The sequence below is a fragment of the Lycium barbarum genome, chromosome 8 (genome assembly GCF_019175385.1).
Source record: "Lycium barbarum isolate Lr01 chromosome 8, ASM1917538v2, whole genome shotgun sequence".
In the NCBI taxonomy this organism is placed as follows: Eukaryota; Viridiplantae; Streptophyta; class Magnoliopsida; order Solanales; family Solanaceae; genus Lycium; species Lycium barbarum.
In genome coordinates this window covers 66,002,735-66,023,143 of record NC_083344.1, presented here as the reverse complement: position 1 = coordinate 66,023,143, position 20,409 = coordinate 66,002,735, and the positions used below count along the sequence as shown (strand labels likewise).

General features: G+C 40.1%; 1 protein-coding gene across 1 annotated transcript; it reads left to right on the top strand.

The window, feature by feature from the left end:
• Positions 1-6,140: 6,140 nt before the first annotated feature.
• On the top strand, positions 6,141-8,676 carry LOC132607848 (uncharacterized). The gene is made up of 7 exons (XM_060321924.1): positions 6,141-6,353; positions 6,439-6,606; positions 6,661-6,768; positions 6,888-6,973; positions 7,015-7,160; positions 7,578-7,818; positions 8,394-8,676. Exons 1-7 carry the CDS (start codon positions 6,141-6,143, stop codon positions 8,674-8,676), a joined length of 1,245 nt encoding a protein of 414 aa, XP_060177907.1.
• The last annotated feature ends 11,733 nt before the right edge of the window (positions 8,677-20,409 follow it).

Sequence of the window (20,409 nt, the reverse complement as noted above, 5' to 3'; positions counted from 1 at the left end):
CATGAATGCAGCACCCCCCAGCAAAAGGGACGTCTGTACGAAAAATGTACCGAGTATGTAGGGCAGAAGAGTAACATACACATAGGAGTCATGAATGAAATCTGAAAATCATAAGCTAAACTGACTGACTGAATACATCTATATGTCTGACTGTCTGAACACATCTGTATGAATGCATCTATATGTCTGACTATCTGAACATACCTATAAGAATGCATCTGCTTACTGAAAATGCCTCTGAGGGCGTATGATATGCATAGGTCATAGTGTCGAGGAACGCACGGACCGATCCATATCCCATATAGGCCCCTTCGGGCATAATAACATAATGGCCCCTTCGGGCATAATAGCATAATGGCCCCTTCGGGCAGCCCCTTCGAGCATCATAATCATCATCACTGTGCACCAGCTGATCAGGTGGTAATGCGTATATAACACCTCGCCCATTTATATATATATATATATATATATATATATATATATATATATATATATATATATATATATATATATATATATATATATATATATATATATATATATATATATATATATATATATATATATATATATATATATATATATATATATATATATACATACATACATACATACATACATATACACACACATAATATACGCGTATATAACACCTTCTGGTCACGGGTCAATATGCATATATGTAAATGAATGCAATGCATAAATGTGAACTAACATAATCATGATATAAAACTCAGGACCCATGAACAGAAGGAACACTCATAACAAGGGGTATAGGATCATCAAGAACTGAGATACTCCTATTACTTCTAAGAGTAGAGTAATATGGAGACTGGGTTACTCGTTTTTCACTCATGTCATAGGATCATGCCAAAATGAAAGAAAGGGAAGGCCTTAACATACCTGGAAGCTTACTTCTCGACTTTTCCAACTTACTTTCTGTCTTGCAATCTACATAAGATCATTCGTAGTCTCGTAATATACATATAAAACCATTCATACCATTGTTACGCTTATTATCATTTGCTTGTATTAAGCCTTCAAATTAAACCCTCTTAAACTTTGCCGAAATTTGGGCAGCATCTCCCCTGTTTATATCCTTAGCTCGAAATCACAATACCAATAAAACAACAACAACAACAACAACAATGCTAACATCAACAACAACATCATCAATACCAAAATATACTCAATAAAACATCGCACACGATGTTTACCCAATTTCTCAACCAATCAATCGACTTTACGAAGCTTTAACAACTAAATATCCTTGATACAATTCTTAATATCAACAACAAGGAAATCCTTACCTCAATCAAGGTTGGAAGAACTTGAAATCTTATTTATCTTCAATAGGCTCCTTTGATCCGTTAAGATTTGATGTATAAAACAAGAACTACAAAACTCTCTACGCTTCCTGAGCCTCGGATGTAGTCCCGTTACTGTAATCAGCTAAAAAAATGATCCTTCAATGTTTCTTGGGTCTCTTGGAAGCTTTTTGGTGGAGAGGAGTGGAGAAAATGAAGCCAAAGACCAGATTTTGGTCTTAAATAGGAGCTCAAGGTCGGTATTGTAGCAGTACTGTACCGGTACTGTAGCAAGTCGGTACTGTAGCACGCGGTTCTGCTATGTCAGCCTAACTTGTAACGTCCATAATTCTCTACTCCGATGTCGTATCAACGAGCGGTTTATTACACTGGAAACTAGACTCGACGAACTTCATTTTAGGTTTTTGTTTCACCTCAAAGCTCCTCATACTCTAAAAGATATTCCTTCCCCAAGTTGGACCAGAATTGTTACGTCCCGTATTTTTTACATTGGGACAATCCGGATTAACTATGATAAGTTAGGGCCAAGACCATTCCGGGACTTGAAGTCGAGACTTTTGACCTTCGATTTTATTTTGAGACATAAGTTGTTCATGAAATTGTTGGCATGGAACACTTAGGAAAAGTTGGGACCAAAAATCATATATTCGGAAGTTGAAAATCATGCAAGAAGTCCCACACTTTGTGGCCAATTTTAAATGGTCCAACACATGTGTGGGCCAAAGACACATGGTGAAATTATGTGGGAGCTTAAAAGGATGACTTCTAAGTCATATTTACCACTTCAACACTTAGAATAAAAATCAAGAAGTTGAAGAACTTCAACAACACCATTCGTCCAAGAACAAGAAAAAACCAAATCCAATTTGAGCCATTTCAAAAATATTTCTTTGGTGCAAATCCACTAATTGAAGGTCCCTAAGTAACGTGGAAGTGTTGTTGGAGCGATCAAGCCATCCGTTTAGTAGATCGCAGACCCTAGGCAAAGTGTGGAGTTGAAGAAGAAAGGTAAGATTTGATCTTGTTTTATGTGTCATAAATGTTGTATGTATGTTGTAGTATGCTAAAATGGATGAAAATCATGAGACGTGGGTCGTGTGCTTGGTGTGTTAGCCGTGTGAGGTGTGTGTATGTTGTGTGGTGTGGAGGTGATGAATTGATCTTATGTAGCATGTTTGATTGTTATAGTGTGTAGGATGGCTAAGAATCACTAATATATGCATGTGTGGTGATAGCCGAATGTGGGTCATACTATATGCCAAAGAATGCATTAATGTCGCTTAATGTTTTAGTGGTTGTTGTGATGACTTTTATGTTGGAAATAAGAGTTTAATGTCGCAAGTTGATATGGTAAGTGTTGCAGACTGATTTGGAGAATTATGTGCAATTAATGCAACTTTTATTTTTATGAGAATGATATCGTTATAGTGTGGATTGTTGATACAAATCATGATTTGAAAATGAGGAATGTGTTGTAGTGGAGTTCTCGGGTTTGGGGGTTGTTTCCGGGTAAATTGGAGAAATTGTTGGATTGTTGGAAATATTATGTAACTTGTTTGAAATGTCCTTGAATATTGTTGGTATGGGTTCGGGTTGGAAATTGAATGTATGGGCGGTGATGTGGCTTGAATGTAAGCCGTCCAATTGAATATTATGAATGTTGTTAAATGATGAAAAAGAGAGTTATTATTGTTATATTGCCTTTCGGATTGGTCATTGGGGTTGTTAGGTTGGTTATTGTTGTTGTGATTGTTGATTTGGCCGAGTTAAATTCTCGGGGTTGGCCTTTTTACAGGGGAAATGCTGCCCAAATTTCTGTAGACTTGAGTATTAGTTTGGAGTAAATCGCCTAAGTGCCTATGTCTAATGTTTGATATTCGTTGGCGTATTTGTAGACTTTGGGGAGCCCGAGGCGTAGGTTGGGATTAGCTTGAGTTGGGCTAGCTTGGAGTGCGTACGAGGTATGTAAAGCTCAAACCTTCCTTCTTTTGGCATGCCTTAGTTATAAATAGGTTATATCACGAGCCTCGAGGAAATTCTAAATTCGCAATCCGAGTACGTTACGACTCTTATATATTTCTTGGCACTCGTATGTCTGATGTGATGAAATATGAATCCTTATGTCTTCGAAATAACTGATTTCCAAATGTTTCACAAAAAGTTTTGTTTTAAAGAATTTCGTAATTCTGGACGCCGTATCTTTCACATAAAGGCTCGGATTGCTTCGATATCTTCGTAGGAGTTTGTATGGCGTATGATGAGTATGTTCTCCACAGGCGGGCCCGGCTCGGGTCGATACCCGTCTGTGGGTCCCGCGACTTTCCTTTATGTAATTCGGAAGACTTTTGAAAGAATTTGGTATGACTATTATTTCGATTTTCAAGTATGGTCATTTTACTTATATTTGAGTCCATGATAATGATTTTATGCATATGGTTACTCACGACTCTGCTCGTGCGTTCAGTTATATCTTTCGCCGGATCCTGGGCCGGTTCTGTTGTCGTGCGCACTTTGATATATTCCGGTGTTATGCTGTGTTGATGGTTCACCGAGCCACTCGCTAGAGGCCGGGTTCCACTTATATTTGGCGTTATGCTGTGTATGGCGTTATGCTGTGTTATGATGTGTGACGGGGATACGGAGATTTGAACCTTCTGGTGTTATGCTGTGTTATGGCGCCATCGACGGGCGGGCGACCATATTCTCTGTGCCCTATGCATGACTTATATTTTGAGAGTAAACATTTTGATATTTTGGGTTTGCACTTATGTTCTGTACTTCTATTTCGTTTAGGCCTCAGATTTGTTTTCTGTATCTTCTGCTTTGCATACTCAGTACATATTTCGTACTGACCCCCTTTCTTCGGGGGGGCTGCGTTTCATGCCCGCAGGTGCAGACGCACAGTTTGGTAATCCAGCCGTTTAGGATACCCTCTTCTGCTGTTTGGAGTGCTCCTCTTATTCCGGAGCCTACATTTTGGTATATATCTTCGTTCGCTGCATATGTATGTATTTGTTCAGGGGTACGGCGGGGCCCTGTCCCGCCATATGATTCGGTCTGTCTGTTTAGAGGTCTGTAGACGTATATGTGGGTTTTGTGCCTACTTCTGTACGGGTGTGTTTGTATGATCCCACTTTCCATGGCACCCTTGTCGGCGTGCGCTTGTATATGTTTTGGGTCGTTGTGCCATTTGATAGCCTTGTCGGCTTCTGATATATATGTACATTTATGGTTGTGTTTCAAATGTGTCTGAGACAGTTTGATATAATTTGAGGCAGTGTGTGATATTTGTGCCAGTATACGCTATCTGTATGTGATTCGGATTTGATGAGTGTGTTCGGGTGCCCAGTTCGGGCACTAGTCACGGCCTACGGGGTTGGGTCGTGACAAGAATTATCGTACGAAACCTTGCCCATCTTTTCTCCAAAGTCATACTACTTAATTTCTTCTACTCATTTCCTTATAGGATCTTCCGGTATTCCTTATATACATCCTTTACTCATAAAATATACTTAATAATGCTTTGCTTCATATATTCCAAAGTTATTTTACTTAGCCATAGCTCGACATACTTACGCTTAAATTTAACAAGTGCTTCCTCAGAATTACGGGATGTAACAAAATTGATCTTATGTTGAATTAGTTCGTGAATGCGCTTGATTTATTAGATGTCTACTTGTTGATTTATTTCTTCATATATGTGAACTAATTCATGTCAGCCTATGATACCTACCAGTACTAGTTATTTATACTGATACTACCTTACTGTACTCTTTTCTGAGTGCAGAGTTTGTCACAGGCTCTACTTTCGGTCCTCACGAGTGATCCCAAGGTCTGTTGTTGAGTTTCCAGGGTGAGCTGCTTGATGGATTCCGCAGCCCAAAGATTCCTCTTTTATTACTTGTCTTCTCTTGTTTTCGTAGACAGTATTCGTGTTATGAGAATTGTATTTACTTCAGACTTGTAGAGTATTATTAGTAGCATTTTTGTATTTATAGCAGATTTTGAGGATCGATGTATTAGTATTCTACACTTGGTAGTTTTTTATATATTGAGGTTGTTGCATTATTTATCTTCCGCATGTGATAACCTAAAAGTGATTAAGTAGAGGGAAGGGTTCACCTACTAGGGGGGTTAGCATGGGTGCCTCTCTTGATCCATTAGTTGGGTCGTGACAAGTTGGTATAACAGCCCTAGGTTGTCGGTCTTATAAGTACAAGAGCATGTCAAGTAGGGTCTTGCAGATCTGTAATGATAAGCTCCATACTTATCTGCGAAAAGCTATAGGACATTTCGAAAAAGTTCCATTCTTTTATTCCTTTCGTGCTACTTTATTGAAATTGGTATCTAGGATTTTCAAATTGGTATCTAACTTCACTTTTATTCTCTCACAGATGGTGAGGACTCGAGCTACTATTGCGAGGGATGAGGTACTCGAGCCTGCTGCTGAGGCCAAAGCACGAGGACGAGGCCAAGCGAGAAGCCATGGCCATGGTAGAGACCATGGTACAACACCAGCTAGGGGCGAGGCCCCATTCGGTCGGCTAGAGACGAGCTAAATCCTTATCTCCAGAGCCAGAGCATCAGCCTGAGCACAAGCCCACGGATGAGGGGGATCTGGGGCCAACCCAGGCTCAACCCGAGGTGATTGCTACTCCTGTGCTTCAGGACACCATGGTCCATCTACTGCACTATCTTGATAGTTTGCACGCAGTGGGTGGCTTTCCAGCCACTCCAGGAGGGTCTCAGACTAGAGTGGGAGTGCAAACTCCTAAGTAGGGCCAGACTCAGGGGATGCGTCCTACTACTACTATGGCTCCCCATATCGATGAGATTCCAGCACCTGCATATGCTCCTAGGACTGTTGCCGGTCCAGCTATGACCATTGGCGATCAGGAGCCATTCGCCAGATTCATTAAGATTGAGCCGCCGAAGTTCATTGGTACTCCAGCTGAGGATGCCTATGAGTTTATCGTTGATAGTCATGAGAGGTTGTACAAGATGGGTCTTTCTGATTCATATGGAGTTGATTATCTGTCGTATCAGTTGTGTGTGGAGATCTTTTGTTGAGTGTCTGCCAGCTGAGTTGCCTCCGTTGTCTTAAGTCCAGTTTCATCAGGCATTTTTAGAGAAGTACGTCCCCTGTACTCTGAGAGATCTGAGCAGAGATGATTCAAACAATTTGGGGCAGAGGGGTATGTCTGTTCCTGAGTACGAGGCCCTATTCCTTTCCTTGGCTCGTTATGCTGTTCAATTGATTCCCATCGAGGCTAAGAGGGTTAGGAGGTTTGTCAAGGGGTTGGTACTTCCTTTGCATTTTTTTTGTCTTCAGCTTGTGCCTATAGGGTCTTCATTCCAGTCAATGGTGGATCATGCTATGAGTGTTAAGTCTGCTGGGCTCCGAGCTCACAGTGAGGGTAGTGACAAGAGTGCCTATCAGGTTGGCAGTTTCAATGGTTATACTTCGAGAGGTGGGTGCCAGTCATGTAGGACTCACCAGTATTATCCTGGCCCAGGCTTCAGCTAGTGGTCCTTCATGGCAGAGTGGATTTAGTGCAGGGTAGACTTCTAAGGGATTATATTCTCGACCTGCTGACCATGGTAGTTATACCAGTTCTTCAGCATCCGTGTCACAGACTCGGGAGGTTAGATGCTATGAGTGTGGTGACTTAAGGCACTTTTCCAGAGAGTGTCCCAGGCCTAGAAAAAGTAGGGCACAGCAAGTTTCCAGGTTTCGGACTCCTAAGACTCCAACACCTTCAATTATTTGGGGTGGATACTCTAGTAAGGGCGGTGCTCAGACAGGCCATGGTGGTTTTCAGTCTGCTAGAGGTAGTTATCAGCCCGGCAGGGGCGGTTCTTAGGGTTCTAGAAGAGGAGCTTAGTCAGGCCAGACTGGCCGTGGTAATGTGTAGTCCGGTGGCAGACGGTTCTATTGTTATGCCTTCCTTGTGAGACCAGAGGCGGATCCTTTTCATGTTGTCATCACAGATACCGTTTTTGTTTGTCATCGGGCAGCTTCGATTTTATTTGATTCGGGTTCCACTTTCTCATATGTGTCTACATACGTTTCTACTGGGTTAGATATGACTTGTGATATTCTTGATGTGCCCATATGTGTGTCTACCCCGACTGGAGATTCTGTGGTAGTCGATCGAGTCTATCGATCTTGTGTGGTTACTTTTATGGGTTATGATAAGTGGGTAGATTTGGTGATCCTTAGTATGGTGGACTTTGATATTATCTTAGGTATGAATGGGTTATCTCTGTACCATGTGACCTTAGACTGTCATGCCAAGACAATCACGTTAGCTATGCCCGGCATTCTGCTTTTGGAGTGGAAGGGTATTCCCAACCCTATTCCTAAGAAGATCATTTTGTACCTCCAAGCGGAGAAGTTAGTGGATAGAGGATGCTTAGCCTATTTAGCCCATATTCGAGATACGAGGGTGGATACTGCCTCCTTGGAGTCAGTTCCCGTTGTGAGCGAGTTTGCGGAGGTGTTTCCCACAGACTTGCATGGTATGCCACCTGACCGTGATATCAATTTTGTATCGACTTGGAGCCAGGCACTCGGCCTATTTCTATTCCACCTTACCGTATGGCTTTGGCCGAGTTGAGAGAGTTAAATGAATAGTTGCAGGATCTGTTGAGCAAGGGGTTCACTCGTCCTAGTGTTTCCCCGTAGGGTGCTTCCGTGCTATTCGTGAAGAACAAAGATGGTTCTATGCGGATGTGTATCGATTATCGATAATTGAACAAGGTTACCATTCGAAACAAGTATCTGATACCCCGACATAGATGACTTATTCGATCTGCTACGAGGTGCATTGGTCTTCTCTAAGATCGACTTATGGTCAAGGTATCATCAGTTAAAGATCCGGCAGAGGATATTCTGAAAACAACCTTCAGGACCTATTATAGTCATTATGAGTTATTGTATATGGCTTTAGGGCTTACCAATGCCCCCACAGCATTTATGGATTTGATGAATGGGATCTTCAAGCCGTATTTAGATTCATTCATTGTTGTGTTCATTGATGACATCTTGGTATATTCTCGAAGTAAGGAAGAGCATGAGAAGCACTCGAGGATCATGCTTGGTCTACTGAAGGAAAAGAAGTTGTATACTAAGTTCTCTAAGTGTGAGTTTTGGCCCGATTTTGTGGCATTTCAAGTCCATGTTGTGTGCAAGGACGCGATTATGGTTGATCCTAAGAAGATGGAGGCTGTTAGAAATTTGGCGAGGCCTACTTCAGTTAGTGAGATTCGTAGTTTCGTGGGCCTTGCGAGTTATTATTGTCGATTTGTGAAAGGGTTTTCATCGATTGCTTTGCATTTGACTTAATTGACTCAGAAGAATGTTCCTTTCCAGTGGTCCAAAGAGTGTGAAGAGAGCTTCCAAAATATCAAGGCTTTGTTGACTTCAGCCCCAATTTTGGCATTACCCGTGAAGGGTAAGGACTTCACCGTATATTGTGATACTTTTTGCATTGGTTTGGGTTGTGTGTTGATTCAAGAAGGTAAGTTAATCATCTATGCGTCGAGGCAATTGAAGATTAATGAGATAACTACCCCACTCATGATTTAGAGTTGGTGGCGTTGGTCTTCGCGTTGAAGATTTGAAGGCATTATTTGTATGGGGTTCATTGTGAAGCGTTTATCGATCAACACAGTCTTCAGCATGGGTTCAATTAGAGATATCTCAATTCGAGAAAGTGTAGATGGATGAAGTTGCTTAAGGATTATGATATCACTATTCTTTATCGTCCTGGCAAGGCAAATGTGTAGCTAATGCGTTGAGCCGAAAGGCGGTGAGTATGGGTAGCTTAGCTCGCGTGGTTGTTGAGAAGAGTTCTTTAGCCATGGAGGTTCAAAATTTGGCTAATAGCTTTGTAATATTGGATATTTCGGAACCTGGCAGGGTTCTAGCTTGTGTTGAGGTGAGGTTGTCTCTTTTGGAGCAGATTAAAGCACATCAGTTCGATGATGTGAAGTTGTGTAATATTTGGGATAAGGTGTTGAGTGATGAGGTCAAGGAGGCCATGCTTGACAGTGGGGGTGTTTTGAGGATTAAGAGTCGTATTTGCATTCCTCGTATGGGTGGATTGATTCATTTGATATTGAAGGAGGCTCATAGTTCCAGATATTCTATTCATCCAGGTACTACAAAGATGTATCATGATTTGAGACAAAACTATTGGTGGAGTGGGATGAAGAGGGACATCGCGAATTTTTTTTCTCAGTGTTTGTATTGCCAGCAGGTTAAGTATGAGCACCAGAGACCAGGTGGTGTGCTTTAGAGAATTCCCATTCCCGAGTGGAAAAGAGGATTGCTATGGATTTTGTGGTTGGTCTTCCGGAGACCTTGGGCAATTTTGATTCGAGTTGGGTTATTGTGGATAGGTTGACTAAGTTTGCGCACTCCATTCCGGTTCAGGTGACTTACAATTTAAAGAAGTTGGCACAGATCTATATTAGAGAGATTGTTCGATTGCATGGAGTGCCCATTTCCATCATTTCAGAAAGAGGCACTCAGTTTAGTTCCCAGTTATGGAGGACTTTGCAGAATGAGTTGGGTACTTAGTTGGATCTTAGCACCCCATTTCACTCGCAGACCGATGGTCAGTCCGAGAGGATTATTCAAGTGCTTGAAAACATGTTGAGAGCTTGTGTTATCGACTTTGGTGGTTATTGGGACCAGTTTTTACTATTGGCAGAGTTTGCATATAACAACAGTTATCACTCGAGTATCAACATGGCACCGTTCGAGGCTTTGTATGGTAAGAGGTGTCGTTCTCCGATTAGGTGGTTTGATGCTTTTGAGGTGATACCTTGGGGTACAGATTTATTGAGAGAGTCTTCGGACAATGTGAAGTTGATTCAGGAAAAGCTTCTAGCAGCTCAGAGTAAACAAAAGGAGTATGCCGACCACAAGATCGTGATCTAGAGTTTATGGTTACTGAGTAGGTTCTGTTGAAGGTTTCACCCATGAATGGTGTGATACGATTTGGGAAGAAGTGTAAGTTGAGCCCAAGGTTTATTGGTCCCTTCGAAATTCTCCATCGTGTTGGCGAAGTGGCTTATGAGTTAGCTTTGCCACTAGGCTTGTTGGGTGTTCATCCGGTATTCTATGTTTCCATGTTGAAGAAGTACCATTCAGACGGTTCTTATATCATTCATTAGGATTCCGCATTGTTTGATTAGAATCTGTCCTTCGAGGAAGAGCCGATAGCGATTTTGGATAGGTATGTAAGGAAGTTGAGGTCTAAGGAGATTATTTCAGTTAAGGTGCAATGGAAGCAACGTCCTATTGAAGAGGCTACTTGGGAGACCGAGGCAGATATGGGTACGAGAAATCACCAGCTTTTCACTTATTCAGGTACCTTTCCTTCGTTACCTTCCTTCTCTGTTCGAGGACGAATGGTTATTTAATTGGTATCTGATGTAACGACCCATTTGGTCGTTATATGTGTTTTGACCCTTTTACCCAAGTTGAAACTTCCCCTAGCCCCATTAGAATGTTTTTGACCCACAAATATGAGTGACACGGTTACCGAGGTTAGCGGGCGAGTCTTGGTAAGATTTGAGGAACTTAGAACCTTAACGTAAAAATTATTTGTCCAATAGTTGAATTTTGGGTAAATGGACCTTTTTGGTAATTCCATTGATTCCATGAGGTCCGGAGGGTCGATTATGACATGGTGGGATGTTTGGTTCGGTTCTTGAGTCTTTTGAGGGCGTTTTTTACCCTTGGTTGGAAACTTGGTTTTGGCCATTTGGGGGTTAACCGGGTCAAGGTGACATCCGTTGGGAATTTTGAGGCCACGGGTGAGTTCGTAGCGCATTTTTACATGTGTCTGCATATTCAGTTTGTATCCGGGAGGTCTCGGATGGATATCGGGATTTTTGGTGAACTTGGTGAAAACCATATTTTTGGTTTTTCTCGTCCAGGGGAGGCCTGGTCTAAAGATGTGAGTTGCTGAGTCATTAAAGAGATCTTCCTCAGCAGACGAGTATCCATCGAGGCGGGATCGCGTAGGCGGAGATCGCTAAATCAGAAACCTTATATTTTCCCATTTCGAACCTTTCATTTTCTATTCACTAAATTGAAACCTAGAGAGTTCTAAGGGAAAATTGAGGAGCATTTAGGGTTGAATATTCATTGGGTAAGTTCTCTTTTACTTCCTCGTGTTTTATTTAAATGTTTGAGCTTGGATTCTATGGTGGAACTAAGAAGTTTAATTGGAAAGAAAGGTTGAAGAGTCTAAGTTTAACTTCATGAATCATATGATTTGAAAGTGAGTTTTGATTGGAAAATCTTATTAATCTAGTCATGAAATACTTGGAATAAGTAGATACTAAGTTGAATCTATCTAAATTTCTTGGATTATTAATATGGAAGGTTAGGGTTCCTTTGTAAATTGGAGCTTCTTTATTAAAGGGTGAAATTGATGATTAATTGAGTTTAATTAGTAATTGAGGGATAGTATTGTACATCCAAAGTGTTGATTAACCATTTTTTACTCAAGATTCCTATTTCGCCCTTGTGAGCCCGATTTACTCTCTAAAAGAGTTGTTTTTTATTCAAATAGTATTTTAGCTATATGGGTATCGTTAATCTTCATTTCTAGTAAAGATTACGTTGTTTATTATACTTCAAACATGCGGAAGCTCTTCAGAAGAGCAAGGCTCGTGTTGGATAGTTCGTGGCACCCGCTCGGCATCGAGGTAGGTTACGGTTTACCTTTCGGTAAGACTCTAATTAGTGAAGCATATGTAGGAGTTAGATGTTGATGGGGAAAGCATGTTAGGCCTTTGGGTATGGTGTGGAGGTTAAATCCTATTAGGTTGGTTCTGTTGATTGTTTTGGGCTTGTCGCTTTGAGGTTATGATTGGCTTGTCTCCTTAATTGTTATGCTATGACTTGTGTATGCATTCATCTCTCTCTTGGTATGTCACTTCTCATCGAAAAAAAAAAGAATCGTGAGATTAGGCTTGAATCGTGATGTGTGCTTATGATAAGACATAGATGAGATCTTGATTATGATGTTTTGTTGATTATGATATCATGCATGCATACATTCTCATTTCATATGATTAATTGATATCAACTGTGACTTGGTACTGATGATGATTAGTGAGACAAAGGAACATCCGAGGTCGTTTCCGGATCGTGTAAAAGAGATATGTGAATCCATGATCCAAGGTTGTTACCGGAATGGAATGTGTTGTACTCGCTGCCTGAGGTTTCTTATTGGAATAAAGGTGTACAGGGACTTCGCGGATCCCCCATGGGTCATGACTATTTAGACGTGGAGGTTTCCGTCCGTAGCATGTGTATATAGGTTTGAGGTATTTGGCCAGTGCATTGCATCACATGCATTCACTCTTACATCTATTCTTCATTGTTGATTTTTTGTATGCCACTTGACATTGAATTGATGTTATGTTGAATTGTTTAGTGAATGTGCTTGATTTCTTACATGTCTACTTGTTGATTTCTTTCTTCATATATGTGAACTAATTGTTTTCAGCCTATGATACCTACTAGTACTAGTTGATTGTACTGATACTACCTTGTTGTACTCTTTTTTTAGTGCAGAGTTCATCACATGCTCTACTTCCGGACCTAGCGAGTGATCCCGAAGCCTGTTGCTGAGTTTCCAGGGTGAGCTACTTAATGGATTCCGCAGCCCGGAGATTTCTTCTTTTATTACTTGCTTCTCTTGCTTTCTAAGACAGTATTCATATTATGAGACTTGTATTTACTCCAGACTTGTAGAGTTATTATGAGACTGTTGTGTTATTTATCTTCCGCATGTGATAACCTAAAAGTTATTAAGTAGAGGGAAGGGTTCGCCCACCAGGGGGCTTAGTGTGGGCGCCCGCTCGATCTACCAGCTGGGTCGTGACATAAGTGTAGTTAAAACAGTATTGAGGAGAAGTTCAAAACAATGATAACATATCATGGATGTCCAGTATAAGTAAACGATGAAGAAATAATCACTGTGAATCTTTAAGTCATTTTTGGTACCTTAAGTTCTTTCCAAACAGTTCGAAATCAAAAGAAAGAGTAAGCCAGTAACCTTAGTAAAATCACCAATAGTAAAATCACCAATAAAATCCAAACACACATGAATATCTCAACTTCAACTTATTATACCTTTTAACACATTATGTCCTTTCAATCATAAACTCAAGATCATCAACAAGACACTCATAAGCAAACAAAGTACAACATATGCCAATACAGGCCCAAATCAATAGAACGAAGGGATGACCATGGTTCCCTAAACTGCATAAAAGTACCACATTAGAGCTATCAACACACGACGGCTATTCTTCCTCCCGAATAGCTAGGCAAAGACCACACTGGGGCTACAACCCTCGATGACCACTCTTCCTCCGAATCGCAAGGCATGAACCACACTGGGGCTATCGACCCAAGATGACCAGTCTTCCTCTCGAATGGCTAGGAAAACCCCACTAGGATCCATAGTAACTACCCTTCCACCCGAGTGGCTAGGCCAAACACAAACAATGGAATCATGGCATGTTAGCCGAATCACAAATCATGGCATGGAAGCCGAATTGTTCATTATGGACTATGTTTATCATCCCGTTAGTAGGGGTAAACCAATGTCATTAATCGAATTAGAAAACCAAGTTCAAATCATTAATCAATTTCAATTCAACGAGACACGTTGAATGGGAAAAACACTTCAAATATCCAAACCTTCAGAAACAAGTTTAAAGCATCCCTTATTGAGGTAAATCATGCTCAAAGTTCAAAGTTTTATAATTCAATTCAATCATATTTTGATAGGGGTAATCACATATACATAGATATAGTATAATAAACATAAGGTTTAATGCGGACTTGTCCCTCACACACAAAAACCTAGACAAAGAAAACCATTTTTAAAGATTGTAAAGAATATCTGAAAAGAGACATACTTCAAAAGAAGGTTTTCAAAAGAGACATACAAATCACCTTTATAGTCAAATAGATTTTTAAAAGAGTTATACCTCAATTGCTGCTAAAAGAACTACCAACGGTTTTCCCACATTCAACAATCCTTCTATAATTGACTAGGATGATAAAAATTAGAACTTCCATCTAATTCCACCTATCTCACCCTTTTTGGAAAAACTAGGGTTTTAAAGTCAAGATTCATGTTCTTCCTTTCATATGATTCACCTATGGATCCTACTCACTTGTAATAACCCACAGTAGTCTCAGTACATTCAATGAACACCATTAGAGTTCAAAGATCTTACCTTTATTGAGATCCCCTCCCCTCCCACCCCAAAGTCCTCCTCAATTGTTCTTCCTTTGATTTTCAAGAATGTATGGATTGGAATGATAATCTAGTGTTAATCCTTCTAACTTTGATATAGTTTAATCATAGGATGGTTAGGAACTCACCTTGTAGGGTTTAGAGAAGCCCTAGGTTGTTTTGTCCTAAAAAAGTCATCCAAAAAGATGTGGGTTTGAAAATTTCAAGAAAATCCAGTTCTTATACATTTTTTGTCGAGTTAGGGATGCTACATAGCATATGTGGTCGCATTCTGAGTTTGCCACCACATTCTGGTCACATACATAAACCGGTAACATTTGAAAATTGGCCTGAAATGCGAAGTGGACTTGCGGCATTGCATTTGGAGTTTGCGGCTGCATTCCTGCAGTCGTCCTAGACAGACTTCAGCAAAATTGGTATAACTCCTAGTACAGAGCTCTATTTGGGCTCCACTATATATGGTAGGAAAGTTATTTCATAGATCAAAAACTTTCATGATTTAAGTTTTCTCAAATTCTCAATAGATTTTCATGTAATTAGGCTAGAAGGCAGACCTACCATAATCTTGGTCGTTTCTATCAAATCGTATGCACGACACTATTCGTGTTGATCTTAAATCAGCTATTTACACCCAAACTCATCTTGTTAGTACTTCATATGTCTAAAATGTCACATTAATACTTATTTACATATTCACACCTATCCCGAATTTATGAAATTTTACAACGGCCTAACATAAGAAGAAGAAGAAGAAGAAGAAGAAGAAGAAGAAGAAGAAGAAGAAGAAGAAGAAGAAGAAGAAGAAGAAGAAGAGGGTCGTAGATGACCAGCCAAGGATCAAATGAGGGAATTTGACCATGACTAGTGCCTTGGAGATGGGGGAGAATCTGATGGATATTGGGGCTTAGGGGAGTAGCGGAGATGTGACCAGTATGTGGGATAGGACAGCCAATTGCATTAGAGAAGTAGCTAGAAAGGTGTTGGAGGATCTCGAGAGGTAGTCGTGGTGGCCATCGAGGGGGCTGGTACTGATGCAATGGAGAAGTTCAAGGGAAGGTGGAAGCAAAGAAGGTGGTGTATGTGAAGTTGGTCAAAAGCAAGGATGATGTGGAGAAGTGGACGAATATGGAATTGTATAAGATGGCAAGGAAGGAGGCAAAGTTAGTTGTCACGGCAGCTTTTGAACGGTTGTATGCTGAACTAGAGGACAAAGGCGAGGATAAGAAGTTTTACAGACTAGCCAAGGTGACAAAGAGGAGGGCACGTGACCTGGATCAAGTGAAGTACATCAAGGACGAGGACGGCAAAGTACTGGTGGATAAAGCTCTCATTAGACGAAGAGGGCAGTCATACTTCCATAAACTCTTGAATGAAGAAAGGGACAGAAATATAGTGTTGAGAGAGTTGGAGCACTCCGAGAGGCACCACGATTTTGGATATTGTATATGTATAAAGGTTGAGGAGGTTAAGGGTGCGGTTCACAGGATGCACATGGGAATAGCGATCAGTTCGCAGGATGCACATAGGAAGAGCGCAGGCGAAGCAGGTTTGGAGTGGCTGACTGGATTGTTTAATGTCATTTTTATGACGGCAAGAATGCTCAAAAAATGGAGGTGGAGTATGATGATTACTTTGTACAATAACAAGGGTGACATTCAGAGTTGCAATAACTATAGTAGTATCAAGTTGCTAAGCCACACTATGAAAGTTTGAGAGAGAGTGGTGGAGATGAGGGTAAGGAGATGCGTGTCTATTTTTGAGAATCACTTCGGATTAATGCCGGGACGATCAACTATAGAAGCAATCCTTCTTGTAGCGAGACTAGTAGAGCAGTATAGGGAGAGGAATAGGGACTTACACATGCTGTTCATCGACCAAGAAAAGGCATATGACAAAAAGCCAAGGGAGGTTCTTCGGAGATGTTTGGATGCTAGAGGTGTTCCCATGGCGTACATTCGGCCAATCAAGGACATGTATGATGGAGCCAATACTAGGGGTCAAACAGTTCCAGTTTTGATGAGGTTGCACCAGGGATCATCTCTTAGCCTATTTTTATTTCCTTGGTGATGGATGGATTGACGTGGAAAATCCAAGGTGAGGTGCCATGTTGTATGTTATTTGAGGACAGCATAGTTCTAATTGACAAGACTCGCAGTGGAGTTAACGCTAAGCTGGAGGTTTGGCTATAAATTCTAGAGTCTAAAGGGTTCAGGTTGAGTCTGACCAAGACAGAGTACTTGGAGTGAAAGTTCAGTGGCATAACGCCTGAGGCTGGAGTGGAAGTAAGGCTTGGTACCCAGGCCATTCAAAAGAAAGAAAGTTTCAAGTATCTTGGGTTTATTATACAAGAAAATGGGGAGATCGACGATGATGTTACAAATCGTATTGGTGTTGGGTGGATGAAGTAGAGACTCCCATCAGGAGTCTTATATGACAAGAAGGTGCCACTGAAACATAAAGACAAGTTCTACAAAGTGATGGTTAGACCGACTATGTTGTATGGGGCCGAGTGTTGGTCAGTCAAGAACTCTCATATTCAGAAGATGAAAGTAGAAGAAATGAGGATGTTGCAATGGATGTATGGGCATACTAGGAGAGATAAGATTATAAATAATGATATCCGAGGCAAAGTGGGGGTGGCATCGGTGGAGGACAAGATGGGGGAAACGCGACTAAGGTGGTTCGAACATGTGAAGAAGAGATGCCCCGATGCCCCAGTGAGGATGTGTGAGAGGTAGGCTATGGACAGTTTTAAAAGAGGTAGAAGTAGACCGAACAAGTATTTGGAGAGGTAATTCGACAGGACATGGCGCAGTCCCTACTTACATAGGACATAACTGTAATAGGAGGTTTTGGAGGAAACGGATTAGAGTCGAAGGTTAGTAGGTAGTTGAGTATTATCCCACTTATCCTTCCATACTAGTAGTCGTAGTAGTACTCTTGTAGTTTTATGCCCTTCGATTTATGTTACTATTTGTTGTTTCTTTTCCTTTGAGTATTGTATTAATTTATTTCCATGGTTTGTTCGTTATTTCTTTTTCATCATGCTTTGAATTGATTGTTCTTATGCCGAGGGTCTACCGAAAATAGCCTCCTGCTTTGAATTGATTGTTCTTATGTCAAGGGTCTACCGAAAACTGCCTCTCTACCCAAGGTAGGGATAAGGTCTGCGTACACTCTACTCTAGATCCCACTTTGTGGGATTTCACTGGTTATGTTGTTATTGTTGTTGTTTCATCTGTGAATTTAACAAAACAATATCAGTTGTACTGTATAAATTAATATAATCTAATCATATTACAAAATATAACACGATAATCACGTGAATATTGGTTGTTTGGTGTTTTAATACTTTATGAAAAACACTTTCTATCAAATAAGGTAATTTATTATAGGTCAATTAAATTAATAACTGACAACTTTATTTGTAACAGATGAATTTGTGCAGATAAAAAGATATACTGCCAAGGAAATTAAACTAAATGTTCTTACTAAACAACATGACTCTTTAGCTTTCAACAAAGCGAGGAGGTGAAAAGGTTGTGAAAACAAATTCTAAGGAACATGTTCATTGTAGTAATAATTCACCATTTACTATGATTTCACCTCCCCACTTATGGGATTTCATTGGGTTTGTTTGTTTGTTGTGGTGGTGGTGCTGTTGCTGCTAATATGATCCCACCTAACCACGTTTTTTGAATGTTTTTGGTGAAGTGAGTATACATATATCACTAGAGTACTATTGTTGAATTTCTAATTTACATTTCATGTAATTAAAATATTACTCTTTAATTAGATATTTAAGTACATTTTGATTTATTGCATTAAAATATTGCTATTTGATAATAAATTTAATTAGATTTTGATTTATTGTTGGGGCAAAATGATAAACTACTTTGAAGGTGGTAGCTTCCTACTTTTCAATAATATGATGATGAGTCTTTGAGACAAATATTTTATTTAGAATTCTCACACTTTAAGTTATGCTTTGTGTGTGTGGATGTTTATTGAATGGGTAAGCAGGTTTATGTGGTTCGCGCTCGGTGCAAGTTAACAGCATCAGGTGTCGGTCATGTTCCTCCTTTTTGGGCGTGATAAATTTAGTATCAAATTTATGGTTTAAGTAAGTTCTAGGGAGTCCTAGAATCGTGTCTAGTATAGTCCTTCTTATCGGTGTGTTGTTGATACTTGGCTAAAAGTATATATTTATATTACATTATCGCCTCATATCTTTATCATATTTGTGTGATTTACATGGTTATCTTGAATCTTTTGAGCTTATTATATGTGTTGTATATGTAGGAAGATCGTCAAATGAAAGCGTATTAAAAAGAGCTAATTTGATGCAAGTTCAGGGAAGAAATCAAAGATTGGAGAAAGGTCGAGCTCGCCATCATCCTCGCTTCACGAGACTGCTAGGTGAGCCAAGGAAGCTAAGCTGCCCAAAAATTCAAAACATTGAAGTAGGGAGAGGGAGCGGACCATAGCGAGCTAAGAAGAAAAAGGAGCTGGAGGAGTTCACTTGCCTCCTCGAATTGAGCAAGCACAGGCGAAGCGCAGCCAGTTTTTTTCATTCCGAGTTTTGTTCGCAGGGGAAGTCTTATAAACAACCTAGATCATATTTAAACCCCAACAAAATGTATTCTAAAGGGTTACACACTACATTCAGAAGCAAGGACACGCAGGGAGGGGGAGCGACAGGAATTCGGCTTTCTTCCATTCTTTTCTTATTCATTATGAAAATTCATGCTCTTAAATGATATTATGAGTAGCTCTACTCTAGGATTTTTTGTGGAACCAATTGTTGGATGAATTCTTGACCGAGTTTTGTTATAATTGAGTCATTTTATTCTCTCTATTTGTTCAACTACGTTTTTATTGTTGTTAAGTGAATGGCCAATCGATTGACTATGCCGCTATATCTTGTATTTCTTGAAAGTGATTACAAGATTAGGTTGTTGTTGAACATCGTCACTTCTAAGTAGTTAAGAGCTTTGATGCAATCTATTATTGCTAACTAGAGTTAGATCACGAGAATAATTCTAAAAAAATATTGTAGTTGACTGTGAGACAATTGTGGTAACTAGAAACCAGTTGAGAATAGTTCAATGACATTATAGTGAAAATTTGAGCATTCGGTCCAGTAATTGGTAAGTCGCAATCCCAATCTTTACTCTTGAATATACTTTATCTCTTAGTTCACAATTTTGTTGCTTTAGTATTTTATGGTTAAGTAGTTTAAAATAAGAGTCTTAATGTTTATAACTCAAAACTTATTTGTTCAATGATATTGAATAGTTATAGCTAAGTCTTAGTTCTCCGTGGAATTTGAATCCAGACTCTTTATCCAACTATATTCGCAACAATCGCTTATCATTTCTAGGACTAGGGTTAGGTGTGACTACTTGTAAACCACACATATAATCAGAAGGTGACATGAACAAGTATGAAATATTTCACTTCATATTATTCTGGATCTTGCAATTAGAGCTCGATTGAAGAATGAAACATAATTGACACATTTGTTTCTTTATTATCATAAGATGGTATGCACTCGTTCAACAAATGCTAATAGAAAGGTCTCAGTCATCCCATATGTGGCTTCTAATGAGGCCCTAGCTCCACCACAACAGGCTAGGATGAGAGGAGTCCCAAGAATGCAAGGGTTCCACAGCGTGCACCTTGGGACCCGAGAGAAACAAGGGCCCCTAGACCTCAACGACTAGTTGTGGAGGAGGGTATGGATGAAGTGCCCGCTCCTCCACCTACACAAAATT

Bases quoted from the DNA above. Each gene is read 5' to 3' on its own strand.
- LOC132607848 (XM_060321924.1), top strand. From the start codon at position 6,141: ATGGCTCCCCATATCGATGAGATTCCAGCACCTGCATATGCTCCTAGG. The intron at 6,354-6,438 runs GTTGATTATCTG...TCTTAAGTCCAG, and splicing joins GTCTTTCTGATTCATATGGA to TTTCATCAGGCATTTTTAGA. The intron at 6,607-6,660 runs GTTAGGAGGTTT...TTTTGTCTTCAG, and splicing joins TTCCCATCGAGGCTAAGAGG to CTTGTGCCTATAGGGTCTTC.